The following is a 25,470-nucleotide window of genomic DNA, read 5'->3' as shown; positions in this document are numbered from 1 at the left end:
TCAATATCCCAACAGGCTCAGTTTTTCTGTGCTCTGAACTGGTACTCTTTTCCTCGTTATCTGTGCTTCTCTGTTTGGCTTCACAACTGATTCTCCCTTCATCGGCAACACCTAGTCTAGAAAGTGTTTTCCTCTTATGGAAACATAATCTCAGAATTTCCAAATTGAAATGAATGTCACCAGCTCTCATTCTAGTTCCAATCATATCTAAAAAAAATAACTTCCACAACATAGTTGACAAGTAGTCATTCAACATTTACATGAAAATTTCAACTGAATGGAAGGCCATTATTTCCTAAGAAAGCCAATTTTATTTTGGAATAGCTCTAATTGTTAGGGAGTTTTCCCTGTTATCACACCTAAGTTTTAAAATTTATTTTAACATGTCCCTCGTTTTGCTCAAATGGAATAAAATAAAAGAAGTCTATTCCTAATCCAGGCCATACTCTATTTGATACTTAAATACAACTAATAAGGTTCTACCTATATGTTCTCTTCTCCAGACAAAACATTCCCAAGTTCCTCAATCAGTTCTTATGTAGTACAAACTCAAGGCCCTTCACCATTTTGGTTGGTCTCCTCTGGACACTCTTCAGTTTATCTAAATCCTTCCTAAAATGTGGAATCTTATAAAGAAGAAAACACTAGAGATGTAGTGTGTTCATGGTAAAAATGTTCTTCATTCTAAATTTTATTTTCTTTTTTCTAAATTTTAAATTTATTCATTTAGAATATTTTTTCATGGTTAAATGATTAATGCTCTTTCCCTCCCCTCTTGCCTTCCATCTCCTGGAGCTGAAAAGCAATTCCACTGGGTTATACATGTATTCATGTTCAAATCCTATTACCATGTTATTCATATTTGCAGTAGAGTGATCTTCTAACACCCAAACCTCAATCATATCCCCATTGAACCATGTGATCAGTCATAAGTTTTTCTTCTGCTTTTCTACTCCCACAGTTCATTCTCTGGATGTGGATAGCATTCTTTCTCATAAGTTATTCTGGATTGTCCTGAATCATTGCATTGCTGCTAGTAGAAATGTCTATTACCTTCAATTGTGCCACATTATATTAGTCTCTGTATATAATGTTCTCCGGGTTCTGCTCCTTTCGCTCTGCATCAATTCCTGGAGGTCATTCCAGTTCATGATTCCTTTCAGCACAATAGTATTCCATCACCATGAGATACTACAATTTATTGAGTCATTCCCCAGTTGATGGACACCCCTTCATTTTCCAATTTTTTTTGCCACCACAAAAAGTGCAGCTATGAATATTTTTGTAGAAGTTTTTTTTCTCTATTATCTCTTTGGGGTACAAACCCAGCCGTGGTATGGCTGGATAAAAGGGCAGGCAGTCATTTAAAACCCTTTGGGCATAGTTCCAATTTGCCCTCCAGAATGGTTGGACACATTCACAACTCCATTAGCAGGGTATCAGTGTGCCAATTTTGCCACATCCCATCAAACATTTATCACTTTTCTTTGCTGCCATATTGGCCTGTCTGCTAGGTGTGAGGTGGTACCTGAGCATTGTTATAATTTGCATTTCTCTAGTCAAGAGAAATTTAGAACACTTTTAATGTGCTTATTGATAGTTTTTATTTCTTCATGTGAAAACTGTCTATTCATATCTCTTGACCATGTGTTAATTAGGGAATGGCTTGATTTTTTTGTACAAGTGACTTAGTTCCTTATATATTTGGGAAATTAAGCCTTTATCACAGAGCTTTGTTATAAAAATGTTTTCCCAGTTTATTGCTTTCCTTCTAATTTTGGTTGTATTGGGTTTGTTTGTATAACACCTTTTTAATTTGATATAGATACTCATTTTACATTTTATAATGTTCTCTTTCTCTTGGTTGGTCTTAAATTCCTTCCTTTCCCACAGATCTGACAGGTTTACTATTCTATATTCACCTAATTCACTTATGATTTCACTCATCATATTTAAGTCATTTACTCATTTTGAATTTATCTTGGTATAGGGTGTGAGATGTTGATTTAAACCTGATTTTCTCCATACTATTTTACAATTTTCCCAACAGTTTTTGTCAAAGAGAAAGTTCTTGTCCCAAAAGCTGTGATCTTTGAGTTTATTGGACACTATTTTGATGAGGTCATTTACCCATAGTCTATTCCACTGATCCACGCTTCTGTCTCTTAGCCAGTACCATATTGTTTTGATGACCACTGCTTTATATAGTACAGCTTATGATCTGGTACTGTTAGGCCACCCTCCACATATTTTTTTCATTATTTCCCTTGATGTTCTTGATCTTTTTGTCTTCCAGATGAACTTTGTTATAATGTTTTCTAATTGTATAAAAAGGTTTTGGTAATTTGATAAGTATGGGACTGAATAAGTAGATTAATTTGGGTAGAATTGTCATTTTATTATATTAGCTCATCCTACTCATGAGCAATTAATGTTTTTCCAATTATTTAGATCCAGTTTTAATTGTGTGAAAAGTGTTTTGTAATTGTGTTCATATAATTCCTGAGTTATTTTTTATTGTTTAGAGTGATTTTAAATGTTTGTCTTTCTAACTCTTGTTGCTGAATTTTGTTGGAAATATATAGAAATGCTGATGATTTATTTGGGTTTATTTTGTACCCTTCAATTTTGCTATGTTCTATATTTTCAAATAGGACCACTGACATCACAAGGTAATGTCTTTATTTGAACATTAATTGTATTTAAGTAAATGAGGAAGAAATGCACAAAGTTATCAGCCTCATTCTCTCATCCAGAATTACTGAAGCCAGTGGCAAGACAAAAGTCAAGGTGCCTGGTGATGCCCTGGGAAGCAGTGGATGACCTTGGCTTCTTCAATGTTTAACCAAGCTCTAAGTGCTCCAAAGCTCTTCCTACATGGCCAATGAAGTAAATTGTGCTAATCTGCCCCTTCCACTGGAGGAAGTCTTCATGTCCCTGGGGTAAACACCTTCCTAACCTACAGGTTTTTGAAGTCTATCAGTTAACATCAGTTTGCTGAGACAGTTTACTGAGGTTTGGCCACTGAACATGCTACAACTTCTTGGGGGCTGTTCAAAAAAGATGAATACTTCTGGTGTGAGGGCTTGCTGAACCTTTTGCAGGGCTTCTTTCTTCCTTTGGTATCCACTTGCCAACCAGCTTTCACAAAAGGCTCATGGCAAAATACAGTAACTCTTGACTCCTCTCTTAATATAGCCTCAGATGACATTATCTTTCTTGGATGCCCTTTGAAATCCCTTCTGATTCATATTCAACTTGCAATCTATAATACCTCTCCAGTCCTTTTGCAAATGAGTTGCCCTCTAATCACATCAACTTTATCTTATACTTGTGAAGTTGATTTTTTTAAGCCAACTATAAGACTTTATACTTATCTCTACTTAATTTCACCTTACTTATTTCAACTCAGTATGACAGTCTCTCAAGATCTCTCTATATTGTTCCTTGGTATATCAATTATTTTCATAAGTTTATTGTCATCTGCAAATCTGACAAAATTCTATTCAAATCATTGATTAAAATATTAATCAAAACTGGAAGAAATGCAGATACAAGGGCAAACTAATTGCTTTATATTCCAAGTCAATCAAACCATTAACACTACTCCATGTGTCTAGCCATTCAGTCAGATAGATAGTTCTGGATTCCCATAATTATGAAAGGACTGTAAAAGTAATCAAGTGAACTTTCATCTAACCCTCCTATCTCTATCCTGTCTAAGAATTCCATCAGGAATTTCATTAAATGATTTCCTAAAATCTAGGGAAAATCATATTAATGTCATTCTGATTTATTAATTTTGGTAAGTCACAAAAGAAAATAAGGTTAATTTGATATGATTTATCCCTATGAATCCATACTATTGTTCTGTGATAATTTATCATTTATCAAAATATTCATGAGTCCTTTTAATCATACTATCTAGAATGTGCTAGTAATTTAAATCCAGATAAGATAATGCCCTTATTCCCATGGAGCTTATAGACTAAAAAGGGAATGGAAGTATGCAGGAAGAAAACCCCCTATTATACAAATAATCCATGATGAGTACAAGGGAGATGTTTTGTGAACAGGAAAGGTGGAGGGGATGGGGCCACTTACTCAAAGTCTGGAGCTCTTTGTACTATACCATGCTGAAAAATTTTAGAATAGCCACTGTGGGAAATTATACAGGAAGTCAATGAGAGTAGAACAACGATGAGGACTGTACAACTGCTCTGGGAACCATTTCTATTATTACAACTTAATTTGAATTGTCAGTTAGTAGTGAGCATGAAGTTCTGTGGAAGGGAGAAATAGAAAAAAGAGTTACTATTACTGTTAAAGGCTCAAAGTAACCAGAGTTGTTTTTTTAGTGCAAAAAATATTTTTGTTTGTTCATCCAATTTTGCTGCCTTCCAAACACTTCTACTCCTGGTACAAAATAAAAAGGGGCATCAGAGCACAAATAGCACAACGTCTAATTCACAACTCCTTCAATGTGGCCTTTCCCTCAATATTAAGTCCTCATATATCTGCCAGTTCATTCTCTCAACATCAGGAATTCTAAATACATTTTGAGGGAATGGAAAGTCCCAGTCAGATTGACTACCATCTTGAATTATCTATGTTATTCCCCATCATAGAAATATAGAAAGTAATTTATATACAGTAATCTTACTATATTAAAATTTAGCTTTCCTTTTACACAAAGGATATTCTGATTTAATCAAGACAATATTCTGAACCCTTGCCTATTTTCAGAAACCAATGGACAATCCTGAATATTCTGAAGTTTCCTCCCACGGCCAGTTTCCAGCTGGGCCCAGGACTGAACGTGCCAAAGGCTGTTCTCATGGTGTCCCTGACCTCCTCCTCCAGGACAGGGAGAAAACATGAAAAACTTGCTGTTCTCATAGAGTTTTCCAACTCATTTGTACAAAGTATAGAGGAGAAGAAAAGTGTTAGATAATCCACGGCTGTGGCCCTAAAGCTCAAGTCCTGTCCAGACAGCTGGAAGAACTGTCTCATGGTCCCAACACACAGAGACAGTGCCAGGGAGAGATGGAAATGATTCCTGAGGCCCCAGGGAAGCACATATATTTATATTCCTTTCCTTTTCCTGTAGTTCAGCCCAAGGAGAGTTGCAATGTTGCCTTCCATGATTTAGGAATGTGATCATTCCATTTGCGCTTATTGGTTTGATGCATTTCTCCCATTGTGTATTTGTAGTATTCTTATCCTTTTCAACATAAAAATTTCATGAAATTAGAGGGAAGATTGATAGGAGCAACTGCCATATATACAAATTTATATAAATAGCCTTGTGTATTCTGGTCATTTCCAAATCCAATATTATACTTCCTGATCCCAACCTGGGATAGAGTTATATGTTACTTTTCTTACTTTTACTGCTTATTATAAGTCAGTCACTGAGAAAATATTCTATGCCTTCTCTGACAGCACAAAGAGCCCTAGATCCTTTGTGAAGGAGAAGTAGGGAAACAACTAAAGATGTGTATTGACTTCCCATGGAAATCATATACAACCAGTTCATCTAAAATTTTATTTGAAACATTGCAAAGTGATGTGGCATATGTAAAAATAAAGTCTTTCTCTTCCAAGGAGAATGCAGGTCAAATGGACAACTGAACAAACTCTAAATGAAATAAATGTAATGGTGCAAAATGGGATCATGTAGAGGATATGAATCATGAGATTGAAGCATTTTAGGGAGACAAAATGGCAGGGAAGCTAGAGAGCACACATACCATATTCTATAACACTATAATGAATTGTGGTTATAATAAAGATCCTGAGTCATGATAAAAAATACTACATTCTCTTTAGTAACCCCTTTTCATATCATTCTATTGCTCAAAAAACATCAATAACCTAACATTTCCTACTGAATAACGTTTGTTCTCCTTAGTTGAATTTTTCCCACAACCTGGCTCCTACCAACATTTTCAGCTCTGTCTATGCTCAAATCAAACTTAATTATTCAATAATTCCTAAACATTCCTTTATGTCTGTATTATAGGTATCTGAATAAGTGTATATGTATATATGCATGCTGTCTGCCCAGTGAGACTGCAAGTTCCTTAAAGGAAATAATTGTTTTTAATTTTATCTTTGAAGGCTTTATACCCAGCGGTACTTGACACACAATATGCACTTAATAAATGCTTGTGAATAAATGAATATTTTCCTATGATATTCTTTATTGTTAGAATACTCTCCCTCTATCATACCTTGTCCTTTTCCTGGAATTTTACCCATTCTTTAACTCTTAGTCAAATGATCTTTCCTCTATGAAATCTTTCCCAACTCCTAGAATCAAAAATGATCTCTTCAACAATTACTTGCATAGCATTTTGCATTTTTAAGCACCTACTGATTTCTGTTTTCTAATCATTTGCAATGTGTTCATCCTTCTCACCCCACACTTCTACAAGATTATAAATTTCTTTACACTCGGAACTGTTTTAATTATATTGATATTTGTATGTCATTAGGTCAAGAACAGTGCCCTGCAAAAAGCTGGATTTCAAGTAACACCCACTTTCAAATTTAAAGTTACCTTATTTAAGTAGGATTATAAAAGACATACCATACACAAAATACTGAGCCAGGATTGCTTTTCTTGAGAACTGACTGTATCTTTAGACTATTTACAACCAGGAAGTGGCTCTTATTCTTATAAAATTTAGGTCCTTATCTATCTTGGAAATGAGACTTATCAGAGAAATTTGCTGCAAATATTTTGCCAGAAATTTTTTCTCTTTTAAATTTAGCTTACATTTGTTTGGGCAATTTTTTAAATTTTATGTAATGAAATTCTAGTTTATCATCTGTGATACACTCTATTTTTTGTTTGGTAATTAACTTTTCTTCTATCCATGTATCTGATAGATAATTTTTTTTCTGTTGTTATACATATTTATGAAAGACCAATGTTGAAACATATCTACTTCCTGACAGTAAGGTGATGAATTCAGAGTGTAAAATGAGGTTGTTATTTTTTAACATGATGTATGAAGCATTTTATATTCCTTAACAATAAATTTTACACATCATTTGCTTGTTTGTTATCAATGGGATAAAGGTGAAAGGGAAAGAAATTAGATTTCTATTAATTTAAAAAATCCAGGGAGTTAAGTTTAATAGTTACCTGTTCTTAGACCAACTTTGTCCAGCAGAAGTAATTCAGCCATTACTTAGCAAAATATACTGTCTTGGTCAGTTATGTCCTCTTAAATTCACTGTCCCCTACCAATTAACGTTTCATGAAAGTGAACATTCCTGTTTTCTTTTTTTTACCAGTAAGGGTGTGAGTTTAGAATTTAGGCTGGGCTGGATCTGAAGGGTTTTTATAGGCTTAAAAATCTTGGAAAGTTTTCAGGCCCATGAATTCATATTTAATTCATATTTTAAAAAATGCAGCTCACTCTGCTAATTTCACAGCCAAAATGCAGTACATGAAAAAGGTCAGAAATAAGTAATAGCTGTGAACTCCCAATAGGCTTGTGCTTGAGTGGTTTAAATCAGACTCTGACCCTGAAACTAAGGACTGAATTCAATCAGTTGAATCCTAGTACTATTAACAATAACTCACTTAGATTGTCTGAATAATTTCATGGCCTCTTTCTGAGGACAAAATCTTTAATTATAAGGATTTAAGAGAACAGTGATTAATCAACCCACAAGGGCTTAGAGAGTTCCTATTAGGTTGCACGTGAGAGGCATTGTGTCCATGACTAGAGAACTGGTAGTCCTTCCATCTTGTTAGTTAGTTGATAAATATTTAAGTACCTATTATATGCCAGGCCTGGTCTCAGATACTTACTAGCTGTGGGACCCTACGTAAGTCACTTCACCCTGTTTGGGTGGCCCCCAGGAGGGTGGGACCAGGGGAACAAAGAAAACATTATTACACAGTCTGGTTGCTCTACGAGACTGGGAAAAATCAACATGTACATTAATAAATATAAAGGCAATTGAAGATGGGGATAAAGCAAGGAATGACTAAAGCAAGAGGTGGCATCTACGTTAACTCCTGAAGGAAAATAAGGATTTCCTCTAATTTCCCTTAATGTTTTGGCTATTAGAAAAATTCCAGATATCAGTAAATATTTTTTAGTAATTTAATAACAAAGTTGAAAGTCCTAAATGGTTAACTTCTTCATGAAATTTCTTCATGTTTAAAATAACATGCTACCTGAATCAAAAAAGAAGGAAAGATGACAGTGAACACACTACCAGATACTCACTGTAGTTGATTTATTTGCTATGTTGTACCTTAATTTAAAGGACAGCTAGCTCTACTTCATATCTGTTGTATGGCTCTGGTTTCACTTGTAACTAACTATGATCTCCATCCTGTAACTCCCTTCTTTATTGTGGGCTAGTGATTTTTATCTATGACCACTTCTTGCTAACCCCAGGGAAGACTAATGAGATGCCTTCCCCTCAAAGTCACATTGGGCTAAGCTTTAAAGAGCCCTATATAACTTGTTTTTTTTTCTTTTCTGAGACATAGCAATAAGGTATAAGAGACAGAGAAAGATGAAGATAAAGAGAAAAACAGAGATAGAGGGTGGCACAGGAGGGAGCAAGGTAACATCTATATATATATTTTCCCAGCATTCCCAGCTTTCCCAGCCTGTAACTAGAGTTTCTCTAATCAGCAAGAAGCCTCATAAGCTTCCTTTCCTCTCCTCCCCTCTCCTCCCCTCTCCTTCCTTCCTTCCTTCCTTCGTTCCTTTCCTTCCTCCTCCTCCTCCTCTTACTTCTCCTCCTCTTTCTCCTCCTCCTCCTCCTCCTCCTCTCTCTCTCTCTCTCTCTCTCTCTCTCTCTCTCTCTCTCTCTCTCTCTCTCTCTCTCTCTCTCTCTCTCACTCTCCCTTTCCTTCTCTCCCCTGGCCTCTCATCCTTTCTTCCTCCTTCTTGTCTGGCTTAGTTCCCCTTCCTAGTTATTTACCCTGTATTTTTGTGAAAAGATGAGACAGTAATGATACACCACTGGTCCCCTTAAGAACAATGCCTCTCAGAGGATTTGCCTATTCTAGATAGAGAATTTATCCAAAAAGAAATTGCTTCTTTTAAAAGAACCATTTCCTTTTTTTCCCTATTGCTAGTCTCAACTAAATCAGAAATTAACTTTTTAAAGATGAAGTGGAATTTACACAGCCTCAGCTCCATCCTCAAGGGAATGAAACCAAATCAAGTTTAATCTTAAAGGCTGAGGGCTGTCTACAAAGGATGTCTTCCTTTAGATAAAATAAAAAACATCTAAGTAAGAGTACTCAAAGCAAGAGTCAATCACACAGGACCTCTCTTCTTGCTGCTCTCTGGCAAATGGAAAGCCAGCCACATGAACAATGCAACATGTTTCTTTAGATGAGTTAACCAGGAAAACACTTGCCAAATTCTTTTTACTCCATGCCAAGTAAATGTCAGGACTCAAAAGACTGATGCTTTTGCAACAACAATTGCAACGAATCACAAAGTTTACTCTCTCTTATCCTAACAGCTGCTGACTGTGTAGCCACATTTTACAAGAAACGGAATTTATGGGAGCCATTTCCTCCATAAAGCAAGATTCAGAGCTGCCCCAGATAAGTATTTGTGTCAGCTTCTGAAGAAGCTTCAACTCTTAAAGTATTTTTTTACAAGAGTGGCCTGGCCAAAAAAGCACTCAATGATGACCACAAGTCACCATTGACCATTAAATTCCACCAAGACATTAATATCATTGAGTTACAATGAAATTATTCTATATGTGTGTGAGTGTTAATGAAGGTTCTAATTCCAGGGCCAAATTCAGAAAGATAAATGGCCTTCCACCCAGAAATCTCTAAGTCTAAGGGCTCATTCAGTGTCTTGTGTCATCTTCAGCTTTCCAATAACAAATATTCATCCAGAAGATTCTTTTAAATTAAAAATGATATGCCTGGGGTGGAATCTAATAAACTCTTGCATTATTGGTTGGTGTTTTATCTTTTCCAAGGAAATGTCAAGTTCTTTGAGGACAGAAATTTCTTTGTATTCCTTATAATGATAAGCAAATTGCTATGAAAGAACATGGTAGACATTTAATTTTTAAATTACTGAATGTTTAATGCAGTCAAAAAGGACCCTTCCAGAGACGTTATTAACTGATTTTTATGTCACTTGGACAACTTTGGCAGTCTGTGGGATTCTATGCTTTATTATTAATTGAAATAAATATTTAATTTCAGTTAGAGGTTAGCAAAAATAAAGAATTTTTTATTCATGTTCATAGAACCTTTAAAATCTATCCATGGACTCCATCTGTGGAATTCAGGTAAAGATATGTTCTAAGTTTTTTGTATTTTGAAAGTACCAATGGAATACTCAAGTCACTCATCTTTTACTTCTCACTTCTAGCATATGACTGACACCATCTCTTTTCATTTTTTCAAATGTCTAATCAGATATTTATTTACAAAGACTGTTAGATCACTTTTTGAGCCTAGGTAACCATCTGAAATACACTATGCCACATCTACTATTGTGTTTTGAGTCTCTTGAAATCTAGATTTCTTAATTGCCCAAGATTAATAGTTATAGATGCAATAATATTGAGGAAAATAAGACTTTGTACCAGGTGGAAGGTTAGAATTGCTTAAAAGTGCTGTGAAACTTCCCAAGTTTGAGGAAAATAAGACTTTGTACCAGGTGGAAGGTTAGAATTGCTTAAAAGTGCTGTGAAACTTCCTAAAAGCAATTCACTAAAGATGCCATCTGAAATGGTACTATCTACTTTTAGATAATTCTAAATCCTAAGAATTTTTTCTCCCTTTCCATTATGATCCAGGTCTATCTCTATTTCTAGTTCTCCTTTCTAGCATCAAAGAGAACACATCTATACCTTCGTCCACAAGATAGCCCTTCACATGTTTAAAAAAAAAAAGATATGATATTACTTGGAAGTCTTTCTTTACCAAGCTAAATATTCCAAAAAGGGGTGTTTAGTGCCTTTCCTCTGAATTTATCTCCAATTTATCCAGTATATATCTTGTGTGTATAGTAAATAGTTATATGTATGTTGTCTCCCTCTTTAGACCCAGGAATCCTTGAGAACAGAGGCTGCTTTTGTGTTTCATATCCTCAGTATTAGCACATAGTAGGCACAATAAATACTTGCTGATCATACCCAGAACTGAAAAAAAAAATACTTCAAACATGGTCTGACTAGGGTATAATACAGTGAGAACATCACTTGCTTTATTCTATGACCTGCTTTAATGCAACCTAAGATCATTAGCTTTCATTGACTCATCAGGTGTAATCCACTAAAACCAGGAGGTGAAGCCAAGATGGCAGAGTGGAGACACATAAAGCTAGAACCTCTCTGAGAATCCTCTCCAAACAAGCTAAAAATAACATTTAAAAATAAATACTAGAATGAGAGAACCAACAAGGGGATGGAGTGAAGGAATTTTCCTACAGAAAACAACTTGGAAGGGAGGCTGAGAGGGACTCTTTCACTGGGATGAGAAGGAAGCATAGTCCATAATAAGGCTGTACCAAGGAGTAATGGCACAAGCAAAAACCAATGACCCCCCCCCCACCTCTACTGCTCAAGTACTGGGCCCAAGCCAATGTCAAGACTTCAAGATCCTGTCTAAACTAAGAGAAGAAGACCCTAACCCCACCCCTTGAAGTTCTATGCCTTAGCATAAAGCTGCACTAAGGGCTCAAGCACTAGAGCAGGGCATCCTACACCTGGCTGATATAAGCCCAAGTGGAGGTTCAGCGGTCCTAACCAAGCCCAAGTACAAGGTGTCTCAAAGCCCTTCAAACCATCAGCAAGTCCAAGAAAAGTCTGAATCAGCAGTGGGAGATGGCTTATAAAGCTTTCTGCCCACAGGCCATCATACCACCTTGGAAGAAGGAGAACTTTCAGAAATCCAAAACTAGATCTGAAAGTAGCAGCATGGAAACACTGAAGTTTAAAAGAGTGTTTTCTCTACCCTGAGAACAGAGCCCATGTTTAAGATAAAAATAAAAATGAAGGAAAAGGCTAGCAAAATGAACAAATATAAAAAAAAAAATCTAACCAGAGAAAATTATTATGGAGACAAAAAAATGCAAGGCACAAACTCAGAAAAGTGCATTGAGATCAAAGCAACTATATGCAAAAATTAAAAGAAACATGATAATTGCCTCAGGATCTGGAAGAACTCAAAAAGGATGCCAAAAAGTAAATAAGAGATTCAGAGGAAAAATGAAGACGAATGAAAGTGACACAAAAAGAAAATAAAACCATAAAAAGTAGAATTGGCCAAATGGAAAAAGAAGTATAAAAATACAATGAAGAAAAGAGTTTTTTAAGCAGTAGAATTGGCCAAATGGAAAAGGAGGTTCAAAAGCTCATTGAAGAAAATAATTTTTTAAAAACAATCTCCTTAGTCTCAGTATCTTTTTTTTAAAAGAACTGCTATAGCATCACTTCTTCCAAATTTTATACTTACAATGTTGATTTTCTAAACTAAAACATAGCAATCACTTTTCTTCCTATTACATTTCATTTAATTTGATTGAGCTCACTGTCTTAATCTTATTGATTTTTCAATTCTGATTTTTGTCATCCTACTTATTAATTATCTCTACAAGTTTTGTGTCTTCTAATAACTTGACAAGTATTTCATCTATTTCTTTAACCAAGTCATATTTCTATCAAAATGTTAGTTCAGGGCTTAGTTATGGTCAAGTGCCTTTCAGCACTACAATGGACTCCTCTTTCCAAGTTGATATTTTACCTTTAATGACTACACATTAAGTATAGTCATTTCAGTCAATTCTAAATTGATCTATTTATACTATCCCCTAAAAATGGTGGGGGACTTTTCCAAGTGTTTTGCTAAAAGCTAAGTAAACTATATCTACTATAATATATATGCCCAAAGGGCTCTAAAAGAATGCATGTCCTTTGATGCAGCAACACTACTACTGGGTTTGTATCTCAAAGTGATTTTAAAAAATTAGGAAAGTTCTGTTTGTACAAAAATATTTATAGCTGTGCTTTTTGTGGTGGCAAAAAATGGAAAATGAGGAGGTGTCCCTTGGTTAGGGAATGGCTGAACAAATTGTGGTATATTATGGTGATGGAATACTATTATGCTATAAGGAATGGTGAACTACCTGATTTCTATAAGAACTAGAAAGACCTCCATGAACTGATGCAGAGTGAAACAAGCAGAACCAGAAGAACATTATTTATAGTAATTGAAACATTGTGGGACAATCAAATGTAATAAACTTTGCTACTAAAAGTAATGCAAAGATCCAGGACACCTCTGAGGTAAAGAACGCTATCCATATCCAGAGAAAGAACTGGGGGTGTAGAAATCTAGAAGAAAAAAACATAATTTATCACTTGTTGATATGGGCATATGATTTGACCCATTCTACTCAGCAATGGTTCTGCTTTTCTTGATTCTGATTTTTTCCCTCAACGTAGCTGGGGGGGGGGGTATTGCCTTTATCACTCTTGGGAAACCTCAATTCATTCTCAGTCTATATTAGTAAAAACAAAACAAAACTATGCTATAGTTCTTTATTTTTACCCTGCTACTTTACCTTTGATTCCATCTTTACTAACTGTCTCTCTAAAGTATAAGTTTGTTGGTGAATTCCACTTTTGCAGAATTCTATTAGAAATTTTTTTTATACCTCCAGGCTCAGCACTCTATCTATTAAGTCACCTAGTTACACTATTTTTACCTATTTTTTCCTTATATCAATTCTAAATTTGTCTCTTGGAAACTTCTACCAATGGGCCTTAGTTCAGTCTTCTGAAGTCAAGCAGAACAAGTCTAATCCCTCATCCATTTACCAGCCCTTAAAATATTTAGAGATAGTTATCATGCTGGCCTGCCTCAAGCTTTCTTTTCTTCAGTTTCTTTAGTTTAAACATCCCCAGGGATTTTAATCAATCCTTGAATGACATACATATTTTTGAGTCTGATTGCTTTCCTTTAGGTGTTTTCCAGTAGATCATATTTAGGAATTTCATTCTAGGAATACTATTTACCATGAGAAGGGTTCTCCTCTTCCAAATTTGCTTGAAATAGTGTCTTTTTCTTTAAATGATATTAATAGTATTACGAATATTTAGTGGCAACCCTCTGGAATTACTACTGTTGTTTGGCTACATCGTCTATAGAGGATTCATGGGAAACTATGGTTAAGAAATCCATAGGGTGTGAAGCACTTTTGGAACCATTTCAGATAATTCATTTATCTACTTTAGCACTTCACATTATTAGTAGGCTGGCAAATTTAGTTCTTCCCTTCCCCCACCCCTTGCCCTGTACCCAATATGAAGAGGTCACATTGTCACTGTTATTGCAGTGGCAAGTATGTGTGTTCAAAGCAGATATTTCTCCTTTCTGGGCTTAATCCTTCTTATCAGTAAAATGAGAGGTCGGAACCAAAATCTGTTCCAATTCTGAAATTCTATGATTCTACATTATAAATATAACTTTGCCACCTTTTTAGAACTCAGTAAATTTGAACCTTGAACCTTGCTCCCTATGCCTTGACTTTTCCCAAACATCCACAAACCCTTCGCACCCATTGCCTCAGAAAGTATATAGCTTGGGGTCCACACAACAGTCATATCTCCTTAGTAAAGCTTCACTGACAGAACCCCTCATTGACTCTGGCTACAGCAAGGAAGCTGCTGGAACATGAACAAGAGTGAGGTTTTTCAATAAATAGTCAGGACTCTTTTCTATTTTAAAAAAAAGTCAGTAGGACAGCTTCACCTCATGCATGATACGAAAGGGACTATTTTTGCTCAACATCAACTATATAAAAGATTATCAAATGCAAATGAGAGAATAAAATATAAACTATTTAAATTATGACAGAGCAGCCTAAACTATTCACATAATAGAGAGCCTTAAACTATAAATGTATATACAGACACTGTTTTTATTTAGAAAAATACAAGGCTAACCAATGGGATAATATCCCAAACTTATTTTTTTTAGCATAGTCAAGAGAACTAATGGTATTTGTTTGACTGTGTATATATAGAAAATAACATAGACTAAAGAAGGATTTCCACTTATAAGGTGTATAAAGTAGGAAGAGAGGCAGAGAGAATAATTTTTGACTCACCTGACAAATGCCACTAATACACATATCCAAAGAGTCAATGTTGCAACGAGTCCCATCGAGAACTTTGGGTGCCAATTCCACAACCAAGTTTTGCCCTCGAGCTTGACACTTAAGGGCACATGGTGCTGCTGAATCATCATAGATAGGAAGCCATTCGTAGTAGTGGCCTTGGTACTGGACATCATTGTAGGCTGAACACTGTTGAGCTCTGAAATCACCAGCATCGGAAGGGCAGTCCTACAAGCAGTGAAAGAGTCATGTCATTCTCTTGAGAAGCAGGCACACTTAAGGACTGAACTGGTTCATTTGAGGCAATGGGACACCCTAGAATACTTTATCTTGGAGTCAGAAGACCTTAAGTGGGAATTTTTTACTCTTTATATATTATTTGTATGACTTTTACCAAGTTATATACAATGGGCTTGAGGATCATCTTATATAAAAAGAAAGGACTAGACTTAGATGGTTCTAGATTTCTGAACTTATAATCAATTAATCATTCATTAGACAATTATTAAGTGCCTCCCAGACACCAGGCTAAGTACTGGGGATACAAAAAGAGGGTAAAGAATGCCTCTGCTTTCAAGGAACTTATAATCTAATGGGACTTTGAAAAAGTCTACCATATGCATATGGGTCTTTTTCCAGGGAGACTGCCCACTAAGTCTTTCTTTATAGAAGAGAGATATGGGTGCAGGTAGGCAGCACAGTGGATAGAGTATCAGGTCTGGAACTGGGAGGATTGGGATTCAAATCTGGCCTCAGAAATTCCTAGTTGTGTAACCCCATGCAAGACTGTCTAGCCTTTGCCATTCTTCTATCTTAGGATTGATAAGAATTCAATCCTTAGGATTCAGTCCTAAGATAGAAGAATGGCAAAGGTTAGGACAGAAGGTGAGAATTTAAAAAAAAAGAGGGAGAAGAAAAAGAAAAAATGAGCTATATTACCAGAACCAATCTGATCTTTTATTAATGGTAGCAATATGCTCTACTTTTATTCATCATTCATGCTAATGGAAGAGTTTTACAAATTAATTTTCCAGACATCTGAAATTTATCCCCTTTAAGCTCTAAAACTTGCTTTATTTGAACTGTTCTATATGGAAAACCCACTTCAGAGGCATTATACACCTGTCTGTCTTCTTAGGAAGAAAATAGCAACAACAAAATAATCACATAGACAATAATATACAGTTAGCATTTCTATAACACTTTAAAGTTTGCAAAGCACTTTAGAAATGTTATTTCATTTGGTCCTTACAACAATCAACCACCTTATAAAGTAGCTACTATCATTATCTTCATTTTATAGATGAGGAAACTGAACTTGAGAGAGGTTAAATGACTTTTGTAAGATCACAGATAAATGTCTGAGGCAATATATGAACTCAGGTCTTTCTGATTTCAAACCCAGCACTCTATCCAACACTCTCCTGTTCCACATAGCTACAGAATATATTGAACAGAATTCAATATTTTCCTGATGATTATACTTATATCACTGTGATTCTCTTTAGAGCTACCAAGGCATAGGGATATTTGTCCCTAAAACAAAATGGCATAACCTTGGTGTGTGTGTGTGTGTGTGTGTGTGTGTGTGTGTGTGTGTGTGTGTGTGTACGCGCGCGCGCGTGTGCTTCTAAAAAACCTTTTCACTCTGTTATTTTTATGCCTCTTCTCCATCAGCTCTGCCTTCTTATTTTTGTCAGTGTAGCTGCCACTAACTGGTGTTCCCTTTCTAACCAAGTGCTTCTATGGGTGTAGAAACGCAGTAATAAATTTGTCATAAATGTGTGTAAACTAAAAATAAAAAGGCTGAGTACAGGCCTAAGAGGCTCCCCTATGAATAAACTTATGACAACTGAAAAGTGTGTTTTAATTTCTGATTTTTGCAATGTTTTGGATAAGTGAAGGTAACTGAGTTATTCCTCTTTTTGATCTAAGTTAACTCCACCTGAAATCTAAGATTTTCAAACTTTGGGAACAGATACTTTATAAGCCACAAGAAATAAATTAAGAAAAAGGGTATTATAACCATTTTTAAACATTTCAGTAATATTCTTTGTTTCTCTTTCTGGTTTTGTTATAGACTACAGATATGTCTAACTTTTTTTTTTTTAACTAGAGCCCTTTTCTCTTTCATGTAGAAGGACATTTCTCTGGAGAACGTAGCTAAAACAAGAAGCTTCTTAAACCTCAGATAGTTTTCCAGGTGAAAATTTTGATCAAATATTAAGCTTTAGTCAAAACACCAAATTAAGCTCATGGATTGTGAAGCATCCCTGTAAAAACATTCCTGGATTTCTCAGCCTTTTTTTTTTCCTACCAGAAAGTTACTTTTATGAGCCCCTGACAAAAGATATACTGCATCAATCCTTCACATACTAAAGACTCTACTTACAAAAGAAAGCATGTCCAATGTCAAATAGCCTCAGTGCTAGATGGAATGTACAGTCTTCCCAGAATTCTGTCCACACATGGGCTCTCACATCTGGGTTATAACAAACACTGGCAGTATTTTCATTGGACAGAAAAAGCCAAAGACCCTAACATGTCATCTAAACCCTTGGGATACTAAAAGTCAGACGATAGGGCTGCACCTGAACGATACATTAATTCCTTCCCACTGCAAGATTTCAATCCTATTTGGAAAATTTGAATGCCCTCCAAATGGATAAGAGAAGAGAACGGCATTGCATTCAGTAGGAACCAGGAGATTTTAGTTCTAACTTAGCCTTTGCCACTAATTTGCTGGCTGACTTTGGACATGTCATCCCCTCTTTTTGGGCTTTCGTTACAATTTGATTTGTCTAATTCTTCATAAAACCATTTCGGGGTTTCTTGGCAAAGATACTGGAGTAGTTTGCCACTTTCTTCTCAAGCTAATTTAACAGATGAGGAAACTGAGGCAAACAGGGTTAAGTGTCTTGTCCAGAGTCACAGAGCTATAAAGTGTCTGTAACCAGAGTTGAACTCAAGGATTTCAGGGCTGGCACTCTATCTACTGCACCATCTAGCTGCCCATTTTATACTTGGTCACTTTAAATGACAATTAGAGAATCACAGACAGGATCTTAGATCATCAGCTCATAGACATAGAGCCAGAAGGGACTTTAATAGCTACTGAATTGAATGCCTTCATTTTTTAAACCCTTATTTTTCATCTTAGAATTGATACTGTGTATTTGGTTGCAAGGCAGAAGAGCAGTAAGGCCTAGGCAATGGGGGTTAAGTGACTTGCCCAAGGTCACACAGTTAGGAAGTGTCTGAGGTCAAATTTTAACCCAGGACTTCCTGTATCTATACCTGGCTCTCACTTTGCTGAGCCACCTATCTGCCCCCCTCATGCCCTCATTTTTACAGAAGAAAAAGCTGAGATAGAGTAGTCATGACTTATGTAGAATATGATAGGATTCAAACATAGGTCCCTCAATTTCAAGTCCACACTATCTTCAGATTCTAATCTATACAGTTCTAAAACATAGCTGATGGGGGCATCAAGGTAGCAGGTACTTAGGTGTGTGATCCTGGTCAAGTCACTTAACCCTTATTTCCTAGCCTTTACCACTCTTCTGCCTTGGATCCAAAATATAGCATTTATTCTAAGAGAGCAGCTAAAGGTTAATATATATATATATATCTGACTTTCATTTCCAAATGATGTGGCCATTAATCAATGGCAAACATTTAACCTTGAACCAACATAGATCTCTTAAGAACCCACCTAAGATCTCTTAGATCTCTTTTATGCCTTACACCTTCCAGCATCCAAATTATCATGAAGACAGACTTAGACATACACAGAAACAGCAGCAACAGTGGTGGCATTAAGGAAGGTACACAGAGTGTCAAAAAGTCTGAGTGCAGATTTAAGTTTCATTAGCTATATTAAAGCTGTATTCATTTGAGAGCAAGGAATCTTGGGATGAAATTTTTGTTCTGCATATGCTCTGCAACCTTTAATATATCAATGAAGCCTTCTCTGGGGCTCATCTATAAAACGAGAAGTTGGACCAGATGATCTATTAGGTCTCTTTTGTGTCAATGATTCTAGATGTCATCCCAACATGGCTTGGACATGGTACACAGATGAGGATCTCTCAATATAGAAATCTCATAAATGGGGACTGCTTGAGAGTTCATTTGTATTTCCTTAGGTTCCACTGTATGCACTGGCAGCAAGTCTTTCAAATGTCAAGAGGGCAGTGCCTTTTATGGCACTTTTTCAAATTGGGTGGGAAAAATTTTTTTCCATGAGGAGAGTAACACATCTGGTTTTCTTTTTTTTTTTTTAATCTAGCCTTCACCAGATGTAGTTTTCTCCTTCTCCCAACCAAAAGCATTCTATAACTCTATACCTGTAAAATCTCTACATTCTATAGAAGATTATAATTATTGAAAAGGACCAGAGTGCAGTAGAAAAAGCAGAGGATTTAAAGTCTGAAGACAAGTTTGTAGTCCTGGCACTGTCATTTCATGTATAACCCTGGACTAGTCATTGTACTCTTCTGAAATTCACAGAATTCCAGAGTTTAAAAAGGACCTTATGGACCACCTTGTGGATTCCAAATCAGAACAAACATCACCTCTACACCACAGCTAATAAGTGCACATTTAGCCTTGGATTAAAGACTTTCAAAGAAAGAAAACCTACTCCTAAACCCACTTTTATTTATATGTTTTCAATTTTTAAGGGGCAGCTAGGTGGTGTAGGGGATAGTGTGCTGACCCTAGAGTCAGGAAAACTTGATTTTAAATTTGGCCTCAGATACTTACTGGCATTATGGCCCCAAGCAAGTTGCTTAACCCTGTTTGCCTCAGTTTCCCTGACTGCAAAATGAGTTAGAGAAGAAATTGGCAAAACACTCTAGTGTCTTTGCTTAGAAAACTGCAAATGGGATCATGAAGAGTTTGACATGACTGAAATGACTGAACAATAACAAAAAATTGTTAGGAAGGGTTTTCTTATATCAAGTCTAAATTTACCTCTTTGCAACTTTTGCCCATTGTTCTTAATTATGCTTCCCAGAATCAAACAAAAACAATGCTAATCTTCTATGGGACAGTCTTTAGGAGACTTGAAGCTAGCTATCATCGTTCCTTTACTTCTTCTCTTCTCCATGCTATACACTCTCACTTAACCTATTTTTGTGTTCTATAAACTTAGGGCTCCTAATCATATTGGTTGCTGACTTATTCATTTTCCAGGACATCTATTACTTCCTAAAGTGTAGCATTCAGGTCAGATCTCTAGTACTCCAGATATAGTTTCATCAAGAGACAGATTAGCACCATTCCTATTCCTGAACACTAAATCACATTCGTTTTATTGGCTTCGTGTCACACTATTATTGTGTATTGATTTCAGAGAGCTCAGAATCCACTAAAATCTCCAGTTTTTTTTACAGCACAATAATGTATAATACAACTAATCTAACTCACCTAGGATTTTTTTCTTTTTTCCTCCTCTTCCTTTTTTTTGTTTTGTTTTAAGAGTGGGGCTCCCTATCTTGCTAAGGTTGGAAATGTAGCAGCCACTCACATGCCTGATCCCACTGCTGATCAGCACAGGACTAATGACCTGCTGCTCTTTTGGTTTGGGGCTAGTTCTCCATAGGAAGCCCGATTGCCACCACTCCAACTTCCAGGGGCTCCCCACATTGGAGCTAGATCCAATGAAGCCTCCAATTGACATTACCCCTACCCTAGGTCAGAACTTAAGCACTGCAGCAGAAGGAATGACAGGCATGGTATAATCACACTTCTACTTACAGGCAGTCAATTTTGTTCTCATGAAACTGATTTTTTTTGACCCACAATCCAGTAAGAGCAGGCATATGGGTTTTCTTTGCATAGGTTGTGTTGTTCCCTTATGTGGCATGCAGTCAAATAGTCCCTGCTTTTTAGGATCCCTAGTTTCCTTCAAAGTTCATATGAAGCACCATCCTCTAGATAAGGCTGTTTCTGTGAATCACAGCTGTTAGGGCCCACCCACCCCACCAATAAATTACATTGGATTTAGATATGCCTATGTCACCTTCCTTGATAAAAGGCAGGCTTTTTGATGGCAGGACCTATTTTAATTTTGCCTTTACATTCATTGCACCTGACCTAGTAGCAGACACATAGTACAAGCTTAATAAATGTTTATTGGTTATAGAGAGCATGTGGTTTTAGCTCCATATGGTTTTTCTCAGCTCTACACAGCTCCTTTAACCAGGATGGGGGAAATGTTAGAGGCATGTCTATTATGCATTATACTAATAATCATATATTACATTTCTGATCTTTTCCAATCAGAAGATTTTTCTTACTCTGTGATTTGCCTTTCCTACCTAATTCTCTTCCCTTTGAAGAACTTAAATGTTGTATGGCATATAATTTTATGCAAACTAACTACTACAGTAGGCTTTTAGCAGTTTACAAACTTGTATTTTTGAGAGATTGGCTTCATTTGCTTCGAAGGAGTTTTTTCCCTCTTCTGAATGTTTTAAATTATATTAAACAAGAGAAAATTTAACTTTTGCATAGTTTATTCTTATTTCATTACAAAGGGCAGCAGCATAATATCTGAATGTTGTTATTAGGTTATCAGGCAATACTGAGCAGTGCCTCCGTATAGTGTTGAAAAATATAAGGAATAGGAAAAAAGAAAAAAAGTTGTGTATTCCTAGCCATAGAGTATTATAGTGCCAGCATAGTAGGCCCTTAACCAAATGTTGGTCGACTGATTGAAGGAGCAAAAGAAAAAAGAAAATGTAGAAGTCACTAAGAAAACTGAAAAATTTAAACAGAAAGATATGAAAAATGTAATGTTTTAGTTTATTTTTTCAAAGTGTTTATGAAAACCTACTAAATGCCTGCCTTTTAAACAAAATCACTGCCAAGACAATTGTGGTTTTTTTTTAAACCACAAAATTAAAAAGGTCAATCACAGATTAAAAATTCACATGTTTTTCATTTATGGAAACTTTGAGTTACACGTTTCTGCCTCAAATTCTGTGCCGAGAATTACTTTGCTAAAACTTGTTGAACCTCCTGCTATTCTATTACAAATCCAGATGAAACCAATTTCATGGTCAAATGACTCTTGTTCTTTTCATAGAAGTGACATATGAAGTCGTGCTTCATCTGTACTTGTTAGAAGCTTCAGAGGCAGCCCAGATCATGTGGCAAAATGACATTTACAGACAGTCAGTTTCTGTCACCTCTTGTAGAAGGCTCTAAAAAACAGCCAGCATCTTTCAAAGAGTTCAAACAAGCCTTACACATACAGGATGTAGGATGAAAAACACCTAATTTTCAAGCTAAGAGAGTAACATACCTTGACAAATACTGCTAGTCTTTAAATATACTTGAGTAAAACTTATGCATTTTAATGACCAATTTCTTGACCTCTGAAAATTCCTTTTAAAAACTATATAACATGAACTGTCAACTCTTATTGAAGATCTTTACTTCATTCACTTTTAAATCACAAATAGTACCTACAGTTTTAACTTGTGGTTGTACAAACAGACCACAAAATATTTCCTGTAGGGGGAGAGGGGAAAAGAGGATTTAGATATTGCAGTTTGAGTGACCATTTCTCCAAGTATGTTAATGGAATCAAACAGGATCACAGTATGTTAAAGCCTGAAGAGACCTTAGAATCCAATGTTTCTCAAACTAATTTGGCCACATAATGCTTTGGAACTTGAAATATATTAATGAAACCCATAAATATAGGTCTGAGGAGTCTTGGGGTCTGGAACAATACCAGTATAAATGGGGTTAGAGAAGTTTTGGAGCAATATAAAGAAAATTAAGCTTATTTTCATACCAAGAAATTGTTGCACATTATAAGCATTTTGTATAAATATATAATTTTACATTTAATGTTTCATGGGAAAAGATCACTAACCTCCAAATTTTCTCAGAATCCCTATTCACACTATACCAGGGCTCCATGGAGCAGTCTGGGAAGCATGGACCTAATCCAACATCATCAATCTACAAAAGATAAAACTGATGGCCTGACCAGGGAAATAACTTCTTCAAGGTTACACAAGATTAATGGCATATCAAAAGTTCATAAAATTTGGACTTTGGACTAAAATAAACTACTCTAATATCTTCACCAAACTGAGGAGCAAAGTAGCAATCAATAAATACCTATGATTTAGGTGTCCTGAATTCCTATTCTAGGGTGCTTCCATGAGACCACTTTGACATATGCTACAAACAGCATTAAGAATCTCTTGACTTTGCATATTTTAAGAAAAATAACATACTCTTAAAATAATGTCACAAAAGAAATCATATCAGTTTTATTTACAATAGTTCAAGTAATGCATTTTAAAATGAATATACAAATCTGAATGGCTCCTAATCCATGTTTTAACACTCTTCTCCCTCTTTCTTGTTTTTTTTTTGTTTTTTTTTTTGCATATCATTTGGGTATGGAAGAGCCCATCAATATTCAGATCAATGGGGCTGAAGTCACATGGTAAAAGTAAGTAAATGTATTTCCTATCAAGGTTTCAAATCTAGTCTCTTTCCTGAGATTCAGTTGTGTATTGCTATCTTATCTACTAATTATTTAAAATTAGATATCCCATATGCATCTTAAAATTAGCAAATCAAAAGCAAAATTATTATTTTTTCCCTTGCTTCTTCTCTTCTACTAAATGTCCTTATTTCTGTCAGAAGTACCACCATATTTCTAATCACTAAAGTATATGACCAGAGACATCCTCAATTACTCACTCTTCTTTACCACCCCACTCATCTAATTATAATCAAATCTATCTGGTTGTTTCTACTTCTAGCATGTCTCTCATATATGTCCACCACCACCCAACTATTAACCTAATGCAGGCCCTCATCACCTTTAAATTTTTTTTAATTAATTATCTTGTTATATTAAAATTTCCAAGTGAATCCCTCCCTTCCTCCCCTTCTCACTATGGCTGAACAAATTATGATGGACGATTGTGATGAAATACAGTTACTGCACTATGAGAAGTGATGAGTAGTTAAATTTTTTTAACTTGGAAAGATCTACATTAAATTTTGAAGAGTAAAATGTGTAGAACCAAGAAAACATATACTGCAGCAGAAATATTGTTTGAAGAATAACTTGTGTATATCCACCTTCAAAGAAAGAACTAATAAATAAAAATAAGGAAGAGAAAGCTTTTTATATACATGTCTTTTTGTCAAATGATTCCTTCTTTACCCAGCCTAAAAGAGTCAAACTTATGGCTCACTGATACAATAAAACACAGATAATAATAGTATATACTTGTCTTAAGTCTTTCTGTATCCTATGAGGATGCTTATCTGTGGGTGTGGTTAGTGGCTCCTGTTTCTCTTTTAATTTGACACCAGTGACCTTAACTATTGCAATGGCTTCCTAAGTAGCCTCACAATATTATAATCTGTCCTCCACACAGTTGCCAAATTGACATTCCTAAAGCAAAAGTAGCATTACTGCAAAGTAATATTCCATCACAATCATATGTCATAACTTGTTTGGCATGATGTCTTTTTTTTATCCCCATAGCTACTAATTCCTTCCCCCACCCATACTCTCAAATGACCTTGTAATATACTTACTTATAAACATGTTTCCCTCAATAGAATATAACTTCCTTAATGTGCTGGATCCCAAAACTGCCACCCTCCACTAATTATAGGCATCCCATGGGGCCCTGACCTAGGCATGCTTCTCTTCTCTCTCTATACAACTCCATTTGGGAATGTCTCGTGGTTTTAACGATCCTCTATACTGATGATACTTAGACCTACGGATTTTGCCCCAACCCCTCTGCTAAACCTCAAGTGTTACATTTCCAACTGTCTTTCAGACATATCAAACTAGATGTTGAGCCAGCATCTGAAATTCTACACATCTAATACAGAATTCATTATCTTTTCCCCAAAACCTTCCCAACTTTCCAACTTCACTATTACTGTTGAAGGCACAGGCTTGCAACCAGAGTCATCCTCAACTCCTCACTATCTTTCATCCACTATATCCAATCTGCTCCAAAGGTCGGAAGGTTTCACCTTTGGAATATCTTTCCAATACACCCCCTTCTCAACTGATACTTCTACCACTGAAACATGTCTTTATCATTTCTTGCTTGTACTCTTGTAACAGTGTGCTGGTGGATCTAACTATATCTAATCTCTCCTCACCTCAATCCCTCCTCCATTTAGTCACCAAACTGATTTTCCTAAAGCACAGATCTGACCACATCACCCCCACTACTCAATAAATTCCAGTGCTTCTCATTTATCTTGAATATCTATATAAAATCTTTTTTAGTGTTCAAAGCTCTTC

At 35.8% G+C, this 25,470-nt stretch overlaps 1 protein-coding gene across 2 annotated transcripts in view; it reads right to left on the bottom strand.

The window, feature by feature from the left end:
• The window catches only part of ADAMTSL3 (ADAMTS like 3), a 628,767-nt gene that overhangs the window by 287,908 nt on the left and 315,389 nt on the right, over positions 1-25,470 (bottom strand). For both annotated transcript variants that reach the window (XM_007479267.3, XM_056805881.1), the window contains exon 6: positions 15,141-15,377. In XM_007479267.3, the coding sequence (XP_007479329.1) occupies positions 15,141-15,377 (237 nt within the window). The remainder of the gene's footprint in view (positions 1-15,140; positions 15,378-25,470) is intronic.

The sequence above is a fragment of the Monodelphis domestica genome, chromosome 1 (assembly GCF_027887165.1).
Source record: "Monodelphis domestica isolate mMonDom1 chromosome 1, mMonDom1.pri, whole genome shotgun sequence".
In the NCBI taxonomy this organism is placed as follows: Eukaryota; Metazoa; Chordata; class Mammalia; order Didelphimorphia; family Didelphidae; genus Monodelphis; species Monodelphis domestica.
The sequence above is the reverse complement of the archived record's forward strand: the minus strand, read 5'-3'. Positions and strand labels throughout refer to the sequence as shown.